At 49.9% G+C, this 20,395-nt stretch overlaps 1 protein-coding gene across 1 annotated transcript in view; it reads left to right on the top strand.

Annotated features, from left to right (window-relative positions):
- LRRC4B (leucine rich repeat containing 4B) overlaps positions 1 to 20,395 on the top strand; it is a 32,677-nt gene that overhangs the window by 821 nt on the left and 11,461 nt on the right. Inside the window, 1 exon segment of the mRNA XM_020971959.2 lies at positions 2,183 to 2,523. Coding sequence (XP_020827618.1) covers positions 2,227 to 2,523 — 297 coding nt within the window. The 5' untranslated portion in view covers positions 2,183 to 2,226.

Genomic DNA, 20,395 nt, shown 5'->3' with positions numbered 1-20,395 from the left:
GTGTGTGTGTGTGTGCTCACCCAAGGGGGGAGGGTGGCTGTGCCAGCACTGTGCTAGTGCACTGTGTCTCTTTATCTTTCTGGCCAGGTGCCTGCGTGTGCTGGTGAGCCCTTGTCTACACTATTGGTGAGACTTGGGGAGGGGGTTGTCAGGTGCAGCCCCGGTGATCTGTGTGGGTGTGTACTATGTGGTGTGTGTAAAGGTTCTGCTAGAGCAAGGGTAGGAAGGGGGTGTAGGCACTGATGTGTGTGTGTGTGTATGTCTGTAGTGTGAAGGTGTTGGGTGACAACATGTAAGGATGTGTGATGATGTTTGAGGGGGTGGGTCAGTGGCATTGGCGTCTGGGGGCCTGTGGTATATGCTGGCATAGTGTGTGGTATTGGAGTGCTGTCTCTACAATCAGTGTGTGAGTTCATTGTGCTACCATATAGAGGATTTGTTCCCTTGCCTAAGTCTGTGTGTACGAGCGGATCTGGGTGTTGGGGTGTGTGTGTGTGTGTTTGTGTGTGGGGGGGGTCTATTTCAAGTCAGAGTTCCTGGCTTCCCATATCAGTTCTTCTCTGGGCTGTAGTGCCCATGGCCAGGTCACTCTCCTCCTGATCTGCTTTTGGTGGTCTCTGAGCTCCCTGCAAGCTCTGGGTCCGGGATCTGGCGTGGTTGGGTTGGTATGGGGAGGGGGGAGGTCTGTGTCTCTGTGTGTATTGGTGTATATGTTGGAAGAGTCAGGGGAAAGAGACGTTTGTGTCCCTGAACTGGCCTGGACTCCTGTATCTGCTGATGGGGCATCCAGATGGGGGGGGGGGTCAGACCTGGGGGGGTAGCATCCATAAATCGCTGAATCAGCAAATTGGAAGAAAACAATAGTGAGGATCTCTTTTCCTCCCAGAGGAGGAGGACAGGCCCCCAGTAGGACCAGACCCATCCTCTCCACTCTCTCCCAGCCTCTCGGTCCCTCCTTTCCTACAAGTCTCCCCCAATCATAGGCCTTTCTCCCATCCCCTGCTAATTCCCAATCTCTCCCCCTTACTCTTTTTCCCTTCCCATACCATACACTCTCCAGACACCCTCCTCCAAATGCCCCAGCCCCTTCCTCTTTCTGTAATCTGCACTCCACCACTCCTTTCTCCCACCAGTGTCCCCTCCCCTCTCCCTCCCCCATTCCCTTCTCTGCCCCTCCTTCCCTTTAACTATTGTTTTCCCATAACCATCCTACTCCATCCCTTATTCTCCTCCCAACCCTTCCATGCCCCTTCCTCATTACATCCCCTCTCCTCTATAGATCTCTCATTCTCCTCTATGACATCTCCTGGACCCCCACCACATCCCCTTCTCTTTCCCCTCTACTGTAGCTTGAGGTTTTGAGGACCAAAGAGGTCAAGGAATTCCAGATTCCTTGACCTTTGCCCCTTGTGAGTAGAGGGCTAGAGCTGGAGTCTGGGCCCCCAGGTCCCTTTCCCTGAGATCCACCAGGGGTCCCAGCCCCCAGGTCCCTCTCCTGGGTCATTGCTGGGGGTCCTGGCCCCCAGGTCCCTTTCCCGGGGTGTGGGAAGGCTCCCCAGGGCAGGAGGCCCAGGGGTGGACTGAGAGCCATCTTCCCCATCTCACTCATCTCTCCTCACTTGCACACTTGAGTGTCTGTGTCTTGTCTGGACTTCTCTTCCCCTACATGTCTGCCCTATCCTGTCTCTGCTCACCTTTGGCCCTTGCACCCTACTGCTGCTGTCCCTCCTTGGTCTCTGTCCATCTGTCTGTCCGCCCCTCTCCTAGTTCTGTCCTTTCTGACTCTCCTCCTAGTACTCATATACCCAATCCAGGTCCTCTAGATCTGGAAGATGTGTGTGCACTCATACACGCATGTGTGCGTGTGTATGTGTGTGCATGTGGTAGTGTCCCAACAACGTCAAATAGCGATCTCCCTGGATCTCAGTCTCCTCATCTGAAACATGAGAGGGTTGGCTTAGGTTATCTCCAGGGTAGCTGTGTAACTTTGGGAAGGACCCTGCTCCTCTCTGGGCCTCAGTTTCCTACTGAGGGCATCTAACTGTGGTACTCTCCTAGGACCTTCCAATGCCCTAAACCTGTGGGTCTCTCTTCCTTGAAGATGGGAGGATGGGGGAGGTTGGCCCAAACCCTTGTTTGCTAACCACATCCCTTCCTGTTCTGTCTCTCTGTCTCCCCACAGCCCCCCAGCACACCAGCCCACCCCACAGAGCATGAATATTGAGGATGGCTCGTCCTTGCAGCGCCCCGTGGCCCCTGCTGCTCCCTGGGAGGATGTCCTGGCCCCGAGGGGCCCTGCTCTTCCTCTGGCTCTGCTCCCCCCAGCTGGGGGGTGGCGGGGGTGGCGCAGCCCTCGCGGCAGCTGCTGGAGGGGGGTCCCCACCAGCTACATCCTGCCCGGCAGCCTGTTCCTGCAGCAACCAGGCCAGCCGGGTGATCTGTACCCGGAGGGAACTGGCTGAGGTCCCGGCCAGCATCCCAGTCAACACGCGATACTTGAACCTTCAGGAGAATGGGATCCAGGTGAGGAGTGGGCCGTGGGGCTCCGAGCCCAGGTCTTCTGGGTCGGCGGTGTGGGAGGAATCTGGGGGTGTCCGGCCTGGACAAGAGAAGACTTTAGGGAGATGAGATGGTTGGCCTCGACTGCCCCCGTGGCCGTCGTGGGGGAGAAGCGGGGCCTGTCCACATTTCGAGTTTCTGATGGCGCTTGTAGGTTTGCGGAGCAGTTTTCTCACAACTCTGTCTGAGAGGTACAATCAATAGTGCTATCTCCATTTTATGGATGAGGAAACTGAGGCTCAATCAGAGAAGAGAAATTCCATGCCCAGTTCACTCAATTCGTCAGTGTCTGAAGCCAGAGGGAAGAGCAGAAAGGGAGACAGGCTTAGAGTCGATAATAGGCAAATCCTCCTCACCACTGGTCTGTCCCACAATGGAATCTGTGGCCTTCTCGAGTAATGAGCTCCTCGTCCCTGACGGCGTCCAAGCAGGAGGATCATTGCCGGAATTAGGGCTTTCGAGAAGCGCCGCTGCCCACCTTCAGGAAAGGCCCTTCCACTGTCTCTGGGCCACAGTTTTTCCATCTGTAAAATGAGGGGGTGGTATTAGAAGGGATCTCAGGTCCCTCCCGCCTCTAAGAAGGCATTCCTCTGATTCCTCCAGTTTCAAAAAAAAAAAACCCTTGTTTCTGGGTCTCAAATGCCTCCCTTTTCTGTGCTCTACAGCTCCGGGATTCTTGGATTTTGTGGGTGTGGCCAAACCCTTCTGCCCCACCCCTTCCGTGTGTGTGAGCTAGCCCCGCCTCCTCCCACCAGAGGGAGGACTCAGCTCCTGCCCCTGGGAGACCCCCACCTCTCAGCACCGCTCTCCTGCAGGCTCTGGGCCCCCAGAGAGCAGCCGGGAATCTGACTTTCGTCCGTTTCTGGTCCTTTTCCCTTTGAGTGTTAGACCAGGGAGCGGGAAGGGGCTTCCTCAGATCAGTGGCTTCCCTAGAAGATTCCTCTGAAGCAGAGGGTGGGAGATCCTGAGACCTCCAGTTTGTGTCCCGGGGTCTCTATACCTTCTCTGTCAAGCTGCTGCACACTTTGTCTAGACTTCAGTGACTCCTAAAGGACCCTACAGATCCCTGAGTCCAGCTCCCTCATCTTACAGAAAGGGAAACTGAGGAAGGGATTTGCCCAAGGTTGTGCAGAAAGGCCCAGGTACAGAGTCGAAGGTTTAGAAATGATGAAGGGACAGATGAGACAAGCCTCAGGTAAGGGGGAAGGCCACACTCACGTTCACAGTAGGAGCATGATCTTCCCCAGGTCACACCAGCCTGATTGGCCACTCTGCTGCCAGTGGCCTGGGAGCAGAGGCTTCCTAGCTGCAGAGTCTGGGATGTCTGGGCACGTCTGCCACCCTCCAAGCCTCAGTCAGAGGCTCTCTGGGAGCTGCCACAGTCAAGAAAACCTCTCTGTCTGTCTGTCTTGTTCCTGTTTCTGTCTCTGTCCGTCTGTCTGTCTGTCTGTCTCTGTCTCTCTCTGTCACACACACAGACACACACCTGGAGCACATAATCCACATGCAAGAAAGCTACATGCAAAATGGAGCAGGCTGTGCTGGGGTGGGCGAGAGGATCAGAGGAGGTGGCGCCCCAAGAGGAGGGCAAAGTTAGGAATTCCTCAGGGGAAGAGGTTGGCATTGCAGCATAAGGGATCATGGGAGCAAAGGAAGCTGCGACTGTGGCCAAACCCCACCTAGGGTGCGGTGTGTGGCTCTGGGCCCCACAGTCGGATCAGGACATTCCTAGGCTGGGCAGCCACAGTGCTGAAGGGCCTCAGGACGTGCCATATGGGCATCAGTGGGAGGCACTGGGAAGGTTTAGTTTGGAAAAAGCTCAGAGGAACATGACCTCCATCTTCAAGTGTTTGGCAGGTTGGCTTGTGGAGAAAGGACAGACTTATTCTGTCTGGCCCCAGAGGGATGAACCAGAAGCAATAGGGGAAAGGTGCAGACAGGTGGGCTAATTGTTGTAGTTAGAGCTGTTTCAAAGTAGAATGGTTATCTCTCACTGAAAGTCTTCAAACAAAGGCTGGATAACCAACCATTTTGAGAATTGGAGTAGGGATTCTTTTGGGGGAGGGGGTTGGTGGTTCTGTGATTCTGAGGGGCTATTTCTGGACTGGAACATAGAGCACATTGCAAGGATTCCTGGGAAATGAGGTTGGAATGTGGCACCAGATTGTGGAGGGCCTTGAATGCCAGGCAAGAGTCTGACTTTGCCTCGGTAGGCAACAGGGATTTGGAGGTACTGAAGGATTTGACGCAAAGGGGAGCCATGGTGCTTGCATGAGGAGCTTTTCCATTGGAGTCAATGGCAGGAATTTGTACTTGGCTGGCATGGCCTCTAGAAACCCAGGGTCCACTTTGAGCCCGAGGAGGCATGGAAGGAGGATGGCTGGCGAATGTCTGTGAAAATGTTTGGGGAAAGTTACAAAGCCTTGTAGAAAGAGTCCAGACAGTGTAGGCTGGAAGGGTCTTGGAGGGCATCCTGCCCAACTGACTGCCAGTTCAGGAAGCCCACCATCACCTAGACCATCAGAGCTGGTAACCTCCAAGCTGCTGCACGTCATCCAGGAAAGGGGCCATCCAACCTCGGCTGGGAGATCTCCAGGGACAGAGAACTCACTACCTACTGAGGCAGGCTGTTCCAGTTTTGGAGAGCTTTAATTGTTAGCAAGTCCTTCCTGATTTCCAGCCAAAATCTGCCTCCCTGGAACCCATCCCTCCTCCCTAGTTCCACGGCACTTAGAGTATGGGCGTCCATTGACAGCTAGGTGAGTGGTGGATGGATTTCTGGACAGTTGGAATCTGGCCTCAGATGGTGACTAATTGTGTGACCCTGGGCAAGTCTGTCTGAGTTTCAGTTTCCTCATCTAGAACATGAGGATAATATTGGCACCTGCCTCCCAGGGTTGCTGAGAGATTGAATGAGATATTTGTGAAGGGCTTTGCTGACTTCAAGGTGCTCTATAAATGCTAGATATTATTATTATTAATCATTATTATCAAACTCCTGAGTTCTTTTCAGTGAGGAGAATCCATAAATCTACATGTATAGTGCTTGCTGACTTTTTCCAACCAGGTTTACACACACCATTTCATCAAAGGGAACACGGTAACCTGGGAATAGCACCATCAGGAGACCCAGGCTCTAGCCCTAGCTTCTGATCCCTGGGTGACCTCAGCAGAGCTCAGAGACTGCCTATAGACTGTCTAAGAGGGTCTGCCTTCTGCAGGCTGCTTGCACTTTCCAGAGCGAGTGGCCTTTGAGACAAAGTGATAAGTCCCTGAAGGATCAGGGAGACAGCACAAATGCTCTTGTTGGACAGATAAGTAAGATGAGGCTCAGATAGCAGTGTCCTGTCCATGGTCCTCCCGCTAGTGAGCAATGAAGCAGAGCTCTCAGAAGCAAGGGGAGGGTAACAGGACAGAGCCAATGTCCCACACGGTTAGGCAAGTCACTGAACCTGCATCTGACTCAGTTTCCTCAACTGTAAAATGTGGGTCATAACAGCACCTTGCAGGGTTGTTGTAAGGATCCAATGAGATCTTATTCATAAAGTGCTCAGCACAGTACATGGCACATAATCTTTGCAAGTGTGATTGCTGAGCCACCCTCAGTGGAAAGACTGGAGAATGGGACAGGCACCCCCACCACAGGCTTGGAGGAGAGCGAATGTCCAGTTTTCAAAGAAGGAAGATGGTAGGACCCATAAACTCTGGCCCCCGGGCTCGCCTTCCCTTCCTAGGCTCACGTTCTAGTGTAAGGGATGGCTTGTGAGCCCCTGGGAGAAGACAGAGCCCCACAAGCCAGAGGGGATTCCTCCAGAATAGGCCAGGCTGGGCTCACCTCGAGTTCCTCCTGGACAAGGAGGTCACTAGTAAATAAAGACAATGCTGCAGGTATTGTTGAAAGCCTTTGATGAGCTATCAGATGTAATGAGGAAGATGGCAAGATGCAGACTCCATGACAGCATGGTTAGACAGACTCCTCGATGTTACCGAGGCAGGAGGTCTCCAGTGGAGTGCCCCATGGAGCTGGCTCGGCTTTCTCTTGATGCTGTTACATTCTGATCAGTGAGTGACTTGGGGAAAAGTCCACTCATCAGACTTGCAGATGACACCAGACTGGGAGGGAGAGCAAACACACCGGATGAGAGTCAGGATGCAGGTAGACCCCTACAGGCTAAAGCCCTAGGTTCAGTCTAAGAAGATAAAATCTCACCATAGGGCTAAACGTAAAGTCTCGTACCCAAGTTCCAAAAACCAAAGTCACATGGATGAGATGGGGCATCGTGCTTAGACAGGGTTTTGTCTGAAAAAGATCAGGATGTTTTAGTGGGCCACAAGCTCCATCTGAGTGAGCAGTGGGATGTGGCAGCCATCAAATCTAGCATGAACTTGGACTGTATGGAAGAGCTTCCAGGAATAAAGATGGTGAGCACTTGGCTCCAGGCAGACCACACCTGGAGGAACCTTGTGTTCAGTCCTGAGACCTGCATTTTAGGAAAGACATCAGGGGTCCAGAGAAGGATGAACAGAATGGTGCAGAACCTCATGTCCACGACACCTGAGGGGCTGTTTGAGGCACTGGGCATGTTCCGCCTAGAGACAGGAGTCTCGGGAGATGCACTAGCTTCTCTTTCAGGATTGTCAGGGGAAGAAAGATTTAATTCTTTCTGTTTGGTCCCAGCAGGAAGCTCCGAGGCTGGTAGAAGCTGGGAGCTGTCCAGGGTGGAAGAGGCTGCCCTGCCTGGCCGACTTCACGCTGTGGCTGGAGGACCTCTCTTTAGCCATGCTGGAGAGGGGACCTCTCCTTGGCCATGGGAGAGGATGAAGGGTTGGGTAGGGCCTCTGAGATACTGCCATTCTGCAGTTCTACCCACGAAGCCACAGAGGGAACCTTAGATCTCAAAGTCTGCCCCATCTCCCTTTCACAAATGAGCAAACCAAGGTCCCAGAGGGAGGTGACCTGCCCAAGGTCACACAGTTAGTCAATGACAGAGCCTTCTGACTCCCACCCTCTGCTCTTTGTACTGAACCATCCTGGGATATTCTAAAGAAAGTTCTGGGGGTACTGAGTGTTTTTAAAAATTGGCATCTTTTGTTTTTAACATCCCCTTCATTTCTAAGCATCTTCCTCCCCTATCTGGAGTCAGGAAGACCTGAGTTCAAATCCAGCCTCAGAAACTTATGAGCTCTGTGACCCCAGGCCAGTCACTGAATCTCTCTGGGCCTTGTTTTCTTCATCTGTAAAATGGGAGTCATAATAGCACCTACCTCCCAGAATTGTCATGAAGATCAAATTAGATAATATTTGTAAAGTGATTAGTATAGTGCCTGACACATAACAGCCACTTAATAAATCCTTCTTCCCCTCCTTCCCTCCTTCCTTTTCTCCTTCCTTCCTTCTTTTCTCCCTTCTTCCTTCCCTCCTCCCTTATCCTTCTTTCTTTCCTTTTCTTATTTCTTTCCTTCCTCTCCTTCCTTCCCTCCTTCCTTCCTCCCTTCCTTTCCTTCCTTTCTTCCCTGCCTTCTCCCTCCCTTCTCTCTCCCTCATTCTTCCTTCCTTCCTCCCTCATCCTTCCTTTGTCATTTCCTTCCTCCTTACCTTTCATTCCTCCTTTCCTTTCTCCCTCCTTCCTTCATCTTTCCTTCTTCCCTTCTCACCTCCCTTCTTTTCCTTCTTTCTTTATTTCCTTCCTCTCCTTCCTTCCTATCTTCCTGCACTCCCTCCTTCCCTCTTTCTTTCCTTCCTTTCTACCCACCAAGCCTTCCCTTGTAATAAAGAACCCAGAGGAGAAAAGCAGCAGCCCAGCACAGCCATCCCCACCATCCCCTAGCCTTGTAGCCCCTGCTGGGTGGCTTTGTCATGGGGATCTCACACTGCCATAAGCACCTGGATTTTTCCAGAGTACTCCTTACATAAGAGCCCTCGGAGGCAGACAGGCTCAGGGTGATTGCACCCATTTTATACAGGAGGAAATGGAATCTCAGTGAAGTGAAGGGCTTTGCTCAGGGCCACCCAGGTGTACAGATGGATGTTCAGAGTTGGGCTTCAAATCCAGGCCTTCTGGCTTCCTGCCAAGTATCACCTCCCACCCTTTCTGGCCACCCTCTTTCTACCAGACAGCAGCTCTGTCTCCAGCCCAGAGAGTAGGGAGGGAGGGTGCTGGGGGGGTCTGGCCCCTCCATTAACTATAGTGTGCATAGTCTAACTCTTTGGGGAAATATCAGGCCAGATACACAGTGAGAGAAAAGTAATGTCTTAAAAGCCTGGACTCTTGAGTCACTGAGGATCATGAGGTCCCCTGCCCAATTCCAAGGCCTGGCCTGCCCAGGACCAGAGCTTGACTGAAAACAGGGCAATTAGGTGGCCTGGAGTCAGGAAGACTTGAGTTCAAATCTGGATTCAGATCCTTACTAGCTGTATGACCCTGGGCAAGTCACTTCATCCCTGCTTGCCTCAGTTTCCCCATCTGTAAAATGGGAATAACAATAACAGCACCTCCTTCCTGGGGTTGTTGTGAAGATCCAGTGAAGCACTTAGCGCAGTGCCTGGGACACAGCAGGCAGTCTATAAGTGTGAGCTGTTATTATTACTCAGATTGAGTGCAGCACTTTCCCCTTGCACCCAGACACCTCGCTGGCTGTCCCACTCATCTTCCTTCTGCATAACAGCTGATGCTTCTCTGGTGCCTTAATGCTTCAAAATCACTTCTCTTTTGACAGATGGGCAAACTGACATTCCTGAACCTGAGTGATTCAGCCCAGGTCACACAGCTAGTAAAAGCTGGGCTTTGAACCCAAGTCCTTCAGATTCCAAACTCAGAAAGCCTACCATCAAGGTGGCTGGGCCTGGAGTCAGAGTCCTGGGCAGCACTCTCTCTGTGCCTCTAACCTGCAGAACAGGGACAACTCTGCTGTGTGGGGAGGGTCAGAACCCCATTCCCCCGCCTCCCATCTCTGTAGCCCTGTGAAATGTATGAAATGCTTCCCTAGTAACCATCTCAGGGTGTGGAGGGGGGAGGCACTTTGGGAATGATTTTCTCCATTTTGTGTCTGAGGAAATCAAAGCTTCTCACACAGCTCATATGTGGTGAATCGGGGAGTCAAAAGTAGACCTCCTGCTTCCACAGCCAGTACCCTCTCATGCCTGGGCTGTAGCTCTCTGTGCCTCAAACAAGGCTTGGCTTTCTTGCCTCCAAATCTTTGTCCATGCTGCCTCCAACCCTTTTCTTATGGAATTCTCAGTGGGCCATGAAAGGTCACCCTCAGGCACTACCTGCAGGTCCCTTTGCTGAACCCCTGGCCTTGTCAACAGCATTTCCCCCATCAGACTTCACTCTGCGCTCTGGGTGTAGCATGAGTCACAGTGTACCCCAGTGACCTGTGTGCCTAGCACATTTGCTTGCTAGACTGAGCCCACTGAGAACAGGGACTGGGTCTAGTCATACCCAAGCTTTGGGTCTGCCTCAGGCTTCTACCCACAGTAGCTGCTTAATCCAATGTATTTTAAAAATGGAATTGAATCAAAAATTTAACATACATTTGTCTAGTAGCTCCAGAGTACAAAATTCATACCCATTACTGAGGACTCAAGATGAGAGCAAACATGGTCTCTACCCTTGCGCCATGTGAGCATGTGTGTGTGCACACACACACTCACACACACACCTCTCCCCAGGAGCCAAATCTAACAAGATAAATTTTAGTAGGGATAAATGTAAATCTTACATTTGGGTTCAAGAAATCAACATCATAAATACAAGATGGGAGAGGCATGGTTAGATAGAAGTTCTTCTGAAGAAAGGTTTGGGGTTTTTAGTGGCCTGCAAAAATGAGATGAAACATCTGTAAGATACAGAATTCCCTGAAAGCCAATGTGAGCCTGGGCTGCATTAGGAGAGGCCAAGGTGATGGTCCTGCTGTGCTCTGCCCTGGCTAGACCAGGATTGGACATGGAAAGCTTGGAGGGACCCTGGAGTTATCTAATCCTGGGATTCTGGAGCAGTTTGATGGGGAAGAGAGATATAAGATCCAGCTGATGAGAAGCTAGTCTATGAGAAATGCAAAGGAGAAGGCCACGTTGTGAGCAAAGAAAGTTCAGAAGGAAGAAGGGAAGCATGTATAATTTGAGCAATTAAGGAAGGCTTCCTGGAGGAGAAGGCCCCTGAGAGATGAAAGGGGGATTTCAAAAGATGGAAAATGGGTCAGAGGAGGGTGTGGCCTGAGCTAGAGTGTGGTGTGGGAGAGGGCAGAAGAGAATGGAGAGCGAGTTATCCATTTTAGCAAGACAGTATTGTGATGTGAGGCAGGAGGCACAGTGGCAGCAGATTGTGGAAGGCTTTGAATGCTAGGCAGGGGTATCTGGTAATCATACACATTACTGACATTTCTATAGTAATAACAACAATAGCTAATATTTCTATGTATGTGTGTATATACCATAAATAATATTTCTATGCTTTAAAGTTTGCAAAGTGCTTTATAACTATCTCATTTGAGCCTCTTAAAACCCTTGGGAGATAGGGGCTATTATTATTCCTGTTTTTACAGATGAGGAAACTTAGGCAGGCAGAAATGAAGTGACTTTCCCAGGGTCATAGAACTACTAAGTGTCAGAGGTGGAATTTGAACTCATTTCCCCAGTGCCAGCTCCAACTCCGACTCACTGCACCCTTTAGCTTTGTAAGGTTTGCCCAAGGCTTTTACAAACAGTATCTCCTTTGGGTCTCACAACACTCCTGAGAGGTGGGTGCATAGATGAAGAAACAGCCTTGCCCCTGGGTCTCAGCACTAGAAAGTGATGGAGGGATCTGAACGCTGGTGCTCCACATTCCCAGTGCATGCAGCATGGACTGTTCTATGCACTGTGTCAGAATGGGAGGCAGTGGGGAGCCCCTGTGGGTTTTCAGAAAAAATCCCTGGCCTGTGGAATCAGAAAGGAACTTCAGAGGGTTTCTTGTTCTCCTCCAGTACCTCCCTTTGCCAAAGAGAAGGTGCACAAAATCCTTGCGTGTTCTCACCGGTTTGCCATCTTAAACATTCCTATTTGCCTGCCCTGCATAGTGTTTTCCATTGTATCAATGTCACTAAATAGGAACAGGAAGCATTCTGGTGAGGAGAACACTGGCTGTGGTGCTAGGAAGTCTTGGGTTCCAGTCCTACCTCTGATCCTTCCTGACTGTATGACCTCAAAGGAGGCGCTGAAGCTCTCTCTCCATGTTCTGCGCAGCTTCCTGAGACGGAAGCGGCAAAGAAGCAGCCAACACAGTTCAAGGGCCTTTTCCTGACCCTAATGAAGTGACAGGGCAGTCCCTTTCCCCTTACAATATCACCTCAGGTAACTTCACCATAACCCTGTGAAGTAGCTACCTCTGGAGGTAGCTACAAGTGTTAGAATCCTGACTTTATAGAAGCAAAAAATGAGTTCCAGAGAGACTGAGTCGAGTGGCTCATGGTGAGACAACCTGGGTTTTCTGACACCACATCCCATTCTCTGACTCCCAGGTACCATCTGCCTCCTCAACCAGTCATTCAGCAAATGCTGATCACCTTCTGAGTCTGAAGCCCAGTGTTTAACATTGGAAGGAAGGAAGGAGGGAGAGAAGGAAGGAAGGAAGGAAGGAAGGAAGGAAGGAAGGAAGGAAGGAAGGAAGGAAGGAAGGAAGGAAGGAAGGAAGGAAGGAAGGAGGGGGGGAGGAAGAGAAGGAAGGAAGGAAAAGAAGGAAGGGAGGAAAGAAGGAAGGGAGGGGAAGAAGGGAGGGAGAGGAGAAAGGGAGAGAGGGAAAGAGGGTCACAGTCAATAAACGTCCCAGACCAGATCTTCCTGACCCCAGAACCAGCTCTACCAACTTTGGCACCTAGTGCCTCTAATGGGAGTGTTAAGATATGGTCACTACCATCAAGGAGCCCACAGTACATATAAAAAGATAACTAATAATAGGCAGTGTGTGATAAGTACTCAGTGAGAAGTACAGGCAGTCTTAGCTACAGGAACCCAGAAGAGGGAGAATCCCTAAAATATAGAAAAAATAAACGGCAAAATACTTGTCCTGGGCCTCAGCAAATGGCTAGGATTTGGATGAAGAACTGGAAGGGCGTGCAGCTGAGGAGACTGGTACAGAGAGGGGGAAAGTACAAACTTTTTCAGGGAATAGCGAGTCTTCCAAGCTGGCAAGAGCAGAGGGGGTGAGCAGAAGAGCAAGGGGGAAAGGCTTGAGTTGGGCAAGTCTGGATTCAGTCTCATAGGCAGCTAGAGCCGCCAAACTCCTTTTTGCTCAGGCTGCTCTAAATATTGGTCTACCCTGCTTACATGGAGCCAGTTGGTGGAGGTCTGGGAAGGCTCAGATGAGTTTGGATAAAGTCAGAGGGAGGGAAGTAGAACAAGGTAAGCCAATCTTAGGGTTTGCCTAAGAGACTAGTGTCCAGAACAAGGGAGGATAGGCCTGCCATTCTCTGTCCTGGACAGAGTGCACTTGGTGTCTGCAGTCACCATTCAGAAGCCTTTCCTGATTTTCCAATTGCTAGTGTCTTTCCCTAAACTACCTTGTGTCTATTGTGTATTCATGCCCATGTTGTCTCCTCCAACAGAGTGTAAGCTCCTTGAGGGCAGGCACTGTTTTGTCTTTGTATTCTTCAGCAGGATATAATAATTAGTGTAGTCCATAGGAAAAGCTTAATAGATGCTTGATGGTCGACTGAGTTAAGATTGTGTTTCCTTCTGGTCACTGTATTTTAGGCAGAAAATTTATATACAGGACTGTGTTCAGGGAAGGACAGCCAGGCTGGAAGGGGACTCCAAACGCTTCTGAAGAGGTAGTTGAAGGATCTGGAAATGTTTAGGTGGGTGAAGAAGGAGCATGAGGTGCAGATGATAGGCCTCTCCCAATATCTGAAAGGCCATCGTGTGAAAGAGGAATGGACCTGTTTATTCTGAGTAGCTGTCAGGGGCAGAGCCAGAACCCATTAGGAGAAAGTGCAAAGAAGCAGATCTGGTGAAGTCATTTCATCTTCAGGTGGGGAGAGATCATAGTGGTCACTTAGTCCAACTCCAACCTGAAATATGATCCCCTTTTGCCAACATAAGGAATCTCTTGACTCTATATAAGTGAAAACAGGCCGCTTTGGTCGCCAGGAAGTTCTTCATCCCTACAGCTGTTCAAACAGAACATTTCTTAACACGCGATGATTAATCACGGTGCTGCAATTGGAAGAGCGCTGAATGTGGATTATAAGAACCTTGGTTCAAGCTCTGCAGCTCCCAGGTGCACGATTTTGGGCAAGTCACCCTAGCTTCAGCCTCCCAAGTTTGTAAAGTGAGAATTACATGGAGCTGTTGTGAGATACCTTAGATAGAGGCATTCTTCAGCTTAAAAGCCCCAGGTAAACAGCAGGTCTGACCACGGTGATGGAAAAAGAGATTCCTGCCCTCCTTCAGAGGCTGGAGCCCTTCTAGCTCAGAGTTCCCATAACCAGGAGCTCTCAGAGATGTTTGAGAAGGGCAGTGATGTGGGAGGTGACTGGGAGATCAACCAGGATGCCGTCAAGGCTGGATGCTAAGCCAATGCCTTTTGGGTACCCAACAGATTCAGAAGACAGTCCCTGACTTCCAGATTACAGTCTTGATCACTGAGCAAGCAGTATGAGATAACTGCTGGAGGCTTTAATGTTTAAGGAACACTTCCTCACCACAAATCCCAGGAGAAGCTATGAAAGAGAAAGTACTAACCCAGTGTGAGAGGGACTAGGGCACAGGCTAGAGGAGATCACTGGGTCCAGGGAGTTTAGAGTTGGGAAAGACAGCAGCAAGAGAGGAGCGGGAGCCGAAGTAGCTGGGGAAGGCTTTGTCCAGGAGGCGAGGCTTAAGCAATGGTAGAGTTTGAAGAATGTAGAGGGAATTCTGGGTGTATTCACCGGATAGCAGAAGGAAATAGAAAATAAGATCAGGAGGTTGGGACCAGATTGTGGAGGGATTTGAATGCCAGACTGAGTGTGAGACAATGCATGAAATAAAAAAAAAAGTAATGGACGTAGTTATGGAAAGTGAGAGGAGCCCACTGGGAAATCACAAAGAAAGAATGTGTGGCACTTACTAGTGGATTGCTTGTTGAAGAAAGAGAAGAGGGGAGGGCTGGAAGGCGACAGATTCTTAGGTTTCAGGCTTGAAGGGACCAGGAGGAGCGAGGACGCCAGTGACAATAATGGGGAAAAGTTGGTGAACTCAGCTTCTTACAGGTTAAGTTCCAGTGCTAGACAAAATGACTTCAAAGTTTCCTTTGAAATCCACAATTCTGTGATCCTAGAAACGAAATGGTCAGTGCAGTAGTAAGCTCCCTGTCACTAGAGGTATTCAAGCAGAGGCTGGGTGATTGTCAGCCTCACTGAGTTGTGGTCTAGGGGATTCTTCCATTTTGCATTTCGATTAATTGGGGTTCTCAGGCCCATGCAACCCTGCTATGCTGAAGTTTACATTGTTGGCGCTAGAGAGGTTTCAGCTCTAACAGGGGCAGTGGTATGCTGGGGTAACCTTGTACAGGCTGCCAAGAGCTGATTGTTAAATTTCCAGTGTGAGCATTTATACCTTGGAAATTGGCAAGCACTATAACTGAGGCTGATTTATTGTTTTGTTCACTGTCTAGACTTAACACAGTGATGGAGAAAATATTGGTCATGCAGATTAAACTGCATACATTTCCCGCCGCACCCCACCCCACCCCCAGCCAGTTGTTAAACATTTACCAGCACACCCTTGGTTAGGGACTAGAGAAATAGCCAAGTGTGGATATAGGAAATCAGGGGAAGAGATCAAGGCTGGAGGTGGAGATAGATATGTGTAAATAGAAGTAGTAACTGAGATCATGTGACATTTATAAAGCAAGTAAAGCAGGGCTTCTGAAAATATTTTCAGTTCTCAGAACCTTTTGGTTTGGCCGATAATGCCTTCTATGCTTCCCTTGATCTATCCTTCCCTTCACACAGCCCCAAACCAACCCTCCGGAGGTGTGGGACAAATGGCCTGCCTTCTCATTAGGCACCGTTGAAACATTATCTGGTTTCTCTGAACTATCTCATCTCGGTGATTCATTGTTACCAGCCAGAGCTGTAACACTGTAGTCCTCCAGATCCATGCTGATGGATCACCTTTCACTGAAAGGTGGTTGGTCATTGAGTCCATATCACGGACTGTGGTCCAAGGCTCAATCCTTGCCTGGCCAACCCACCGCTTTTTCAGTGGAGACCAACATAGCTCCTTCTGTTTGAGTCTACTCTGTGACAAAAAATTCTACAGGCTCTAAGTAGCATAGACTCAGCCCTGAAGGAATACAAAGAAGTTAACAGATGAGGAAGCTGAAGCTGATGGACATTAAGTGACTTGTCCAGAATGATAGAGATCGTGAGATGTCAGAGGAGGTTTTGAACTTGTATCTTCTGACTGTAAATTGGTACTCCACAACACTGAAAGCTCATAAAATCACACCTATTTTGAACTAGAATGACCTTAGAAATTAAAAGGTAAAGGAATTCTCATTTTACAGTTGAGGAAACTGAGTCCCACTGAGACAAATTCGTTTGCCCAAGGTTACACACTGAGTCAGGGTCCAGTTCTCCCAAATCCTGGTTCAGGGGTCATGCATCTATATTGTGCTGCCCACAAGGATACAATCTGTAAACATTCTCCTGGGCCAAGCATGTGAAATTCATGTTTACCAAACACTTCTTATGGACTGGACACTGTGGAGAATAGTTAGGGAAGAGGCATTAGTGTAGTGGAGAGAATGCTGAACTGGGAGTCAGGAAAACCTGAGTTCAAATCCTGCCTCTGAAACATAGCTGTGCTAACATTAGACCTTCTCTGTAAAGTGGGGACGATGCCTGTAAGCCTTATCTCCCAGGCTCATTGTGGGGACCTTGCTCATAAGGCGTTTGGCAAACCCCAAGCCCCTCCAATTATTCCATACAAAGGGAAAGGCGTGGCCCCTGAGTCTGGCAGTGTAGCTAAGGGGACACATAATAACCCAGTTAGAGAAGGAAAAAGGACAAGATACTAGTGTTGCTTGCAAGGCTTGGAGCAGGAAGGGACCCCAAACATTGGCTAGTTCACTGCCTCCATTTTGTAGATGAGCAAATGGAGGTTCAGAGAGTTGCCCCGACTTCCCATAGCTAGAAATCAGCACAGAGAGGATTTGAACTGAGGTCTTACAGGTGTGGTATAATGAAAAGCCCTGGGTTTCAGGCCTGGTTCGGACACTTCGTGGGCTCAAAATACTTGGACAAAGCATGAAAACTTTTTATTTCCATTTTTTCATCTGTGAAATGGGAGCGATAATTGTACTACATCCCTCACAGGGACTATGTGAGGATTTAATGAGATTGCAGATATTAATGTGCTCAATGAGGCACAATTATTCATTATGATCAACGAGACAAGATACATGGCAGAGGGAATAAGGGGTGAAGGCAAGTGGGAACGCAGGGAGAGTGCACCTGCAGCCTGGAGCTGCCGGGAAGGAAGACTGGAGCAAGGAAGGCCTTAAGGAATGACTAAGATCTGGATCAGTGGAAAGGAATGAGTGGCATTCCAGACAATGGGTACAGGTCAGATCTCGGTAAAATGATTCTTTTTGCTAGACCAAGAAAGCTCAGGATGTGAAAGAGCCCTGTGTCATAAATCAACAAAGAATATAGAAGGAGAAAAGGAGAGGGCCCAGGACAGAGCCCTGAAGGACACCCTGGTCACTGGCAGGATCTGGACAAATGTGTGGCAAAAGAGACCAGAGAACCAGGAGAAAGCAATGCCCCCAAAACCTAGAAATAGAGAGTGCCACGGAGGAGAGGGTGATTAACAGTGTCAGAGGCTGCAGAGAGGCCAAAGAGAATGAGGATGGAGAAAACGCCACTGGATATGGCAATGAAGACAGCATTAGTAACTGTTAAGTATTGTTATCAGCAGCAAGCAATTATTAAGCACCTACTACATACCAGGTCCTGTACTAGGCACTGAGGATAGAAACAGAAATACAATAGCCCCTTGCCACAAGGAGCTTATGTGCTATTGGTGACCCTCCTGTACTCCTATAAGGAGGTAACAAAATGTGTCCAAAGGTAATACTAAATCGCTGAGAGGAGTAGCTGGGAGGTGGGGTGGAGGTGGGGGGGTCAGAAGGGTCTATGGAGGAGGCAGCACCTGAACTGACAGGCAGAGCTTAGAAGAAAGCTGGAAATTCTGACAGGCCAGTGAGGAAGGACAGCGTTCCTGGCATGGGGGTCAGCCTTGGCACAGGTGTGGCGATGGAATGTCATGTGTGATAAATAGGAGGAAGGCCAGTTCTCCCGGAATGTAGGGTGTGCAAAGAAGAGGGCTATGTCATAGGCTTGCAGATGCCAGGAGGTGAAGGGGGGGGGGCTACTGAAGTGTTCTGAGCCATGCTGCGTCATGGTCAGACATGGGCTCTAGGAATATTACATTGGCCATTGTGTGGAGGATGGATTGGAGGGGGGGACAGGCTTGAGGCAAAGAGGCCAGTTGGGAGGTTAGCATGATAGTTCAGGGTCTGAACAAGGGGGTAGCTGTGTGAGTGGAGTGAAGGGGACAAGTATGAGGTACCATGAGAGGAGAACCTACAAGACTTGGCCGCAGGTTGGACTGGTGGGATGAGGGAGAGTGAGGGGTCAAAGATGACCCGGAGGTTGAGAATCTGGGACCTGGAACTGGGGTGAGAAGATCTGGGTTCAAATCCCACCTGATATTCATTCTGTCTATGATCCAGGCCATGGCCTCGCCCTCATACCATCATTGGTTAAATAGGCGGTGGGGTTAAACACAGTGGCCCTTCGGGCCCTTTCCAGCTCCAGATCATGGCAGACCTGGCACTCCATAGCAAGAACCAGAACTTTCTTCAATCAGGCATGAGGAGCCATGGGTCAGTTCTGAGCAGGGGACGTGGCCTCATCCATTGAGAGACTCCTGCCCTCCCAGTAAAGAGTCATCTCCAGTGCAGCCACACTCCTCCAAGGCAGGCATCAGGAGCCAGCCTGTATCCAAGTCAGAAATCATCAGGATAGGCTGTGGTTATAGGCCCCTTAGGAGTGGTCGCCTCCTCCCTTAGCCAGAGTTAGCGGGGTGGCTTCTACCAGGATTGCCCAGGGCTGGGCAGGTCTAACCACAAAGAGCTGGGGCCTGGGGGGATGGGCAAACTCAGGGCAACTCTCCAGATGCTGCTGCACACCTCCTGTGTCCCAGGCATGGATGGTGGGAGAGACAGAGGGATGGGGATGGTGGAGGACTCAGAAGGTCTGCGAAGACCTCAGGTGGGCAACGTCTCCTCCCGGGCTCCATCACAAACTGTCGGGCTGACTGACAAGTCTGGGGGGCACCGCTGACTGTGCGGGACGTGACGTGTCTCTAGGAAGGCCAGCAATTGCTGCCCAGATGTGGCCGTGTCATTCTTCCCAAGACCCTTGTCACCAGGGCCAAGACAATTCGAACGTGGAACATGAGCTCTGAGAGCTGGGAGGGGACTTTTGGGAAGTTTTCCTGTTAGGTGAGAGAGTGGAGAGAGCGCTGGGCCTAGGCTCAGGAAGACCCGAGTTCAAATCTGTCCTCAGACACTTACTAGCTGTATGACCCTGGGCAAGTCGCTTAACCTCCGTTTGCCTCAGTTTCTTCAACAGTTAAATGGAAATAAAACAGCATTTACTTTGCAGGGTTGTTGTGAGGATCTAATGAGATAATATTTGTATGGAGTTTAGCACAATACCTGGGACATAATAGGTACTTAATGAATTGTTTCCTTCCTTCCTTCTTTCATTCTCTCTTCCCTTCCTCCCCCTCTCTTCCTTCCTTTTTCTCTCTCCTTTTTTCCTTCTTTTCCTTCCCTCTTTCCTTCTCCACTCCTTCCCTCCTTCCCTTTCTTCCTTTTTCTCTCCCTTCCTTTCCTCTTCCCTTCCTCCTTCCCTCTCTTCCTCTTTTCTTCTCTCCCCTCCCTCCCTTACTTCATTCTTCCCTCCTTCCTTCCCTTTGTGCCTTCCTTTCCTTCCTCTGTCCTTCCCTTCCTTCTTTTATTCCTTCCATCCATTGCAGACCGCACCCAACTTGGACCTTGAAGGAAGCTAAGGATTCTAGGCATGTGTAGGTGAGGACTTAGTGGCAGTGGAATACTGTGTTCAGAGGCCAGCAGATAGGCCAGCTCGTCTGGAATGTAGAGTTCTTGAACTATCTGGAAAGGTAGCTAGAGCCAGCTTGGGAGGGGGTGGCCCTTTAAATGCCAGGCTTAAGAACTTGTATTTTATCCTAAAGCCCCTGAAGACATTTGAGATTTTTAAGGTAGTAACATGGTCAAACTGGTGCATCAGGAAGATTAGTTTGGCAGTTGTGTGGAGGATTGGAGATAAGCAGAGATTAGGCTCAGGAAAACCACATTGGAAGCTAGTGCAGTGATCCAGGTAAGGGGAGAGGAGGGCTTGTGGAAGTGGGAGAGCAGAGGAGGTGCTACTTGACAGCTTACTGGGGAAAGAGGAGTCAAGGATGACTGAGGCTGCAAACCCGGGACCCTCAATAGAAACAGGGAAGATTGGAAAAGGACTGTGAGCTCCTGGATTCCACCCTGGGCATGTTGACCTTGCCATGCTCATGAGCTGTGCAGTCGGATGTGTCTGACTAGGGCAGAGAGCAGAACCAGATATGTAAATCTCAGCATTATCTGCAGAGATGATCATGAATCCTGGGGGAGCAGATGACATCACCTGGAGCAATAGTGGGCATTAGTATTTTGCTTTAAGGTTTCCAAACCACCTGAATTACACAATGTCCTTTCATACTCCCTGCAGGGAAGGTAGACAATGTGAT

This window comes from Phascolarctos cinereus, unplaced genomic scaffold, assembly GCF_003287225.1.
Source record: "Phascolarctos cinereus isolate Bilbo 61053 unplaced genomic scaffold, phaCin_HiC Scaffold_726;HRSCAF=1367, whole genome shotgun sequence".
Lineage (NCBI taxonomy): Eukaryota > Metazoa > Chordata > Mammalia > Diprotodontia > Phascolarctidae > Phascolarctos > Phascolarctos cinereus.
This window is presented reverse-complemented; position numbering and strand designations above follow the sequence as displayed.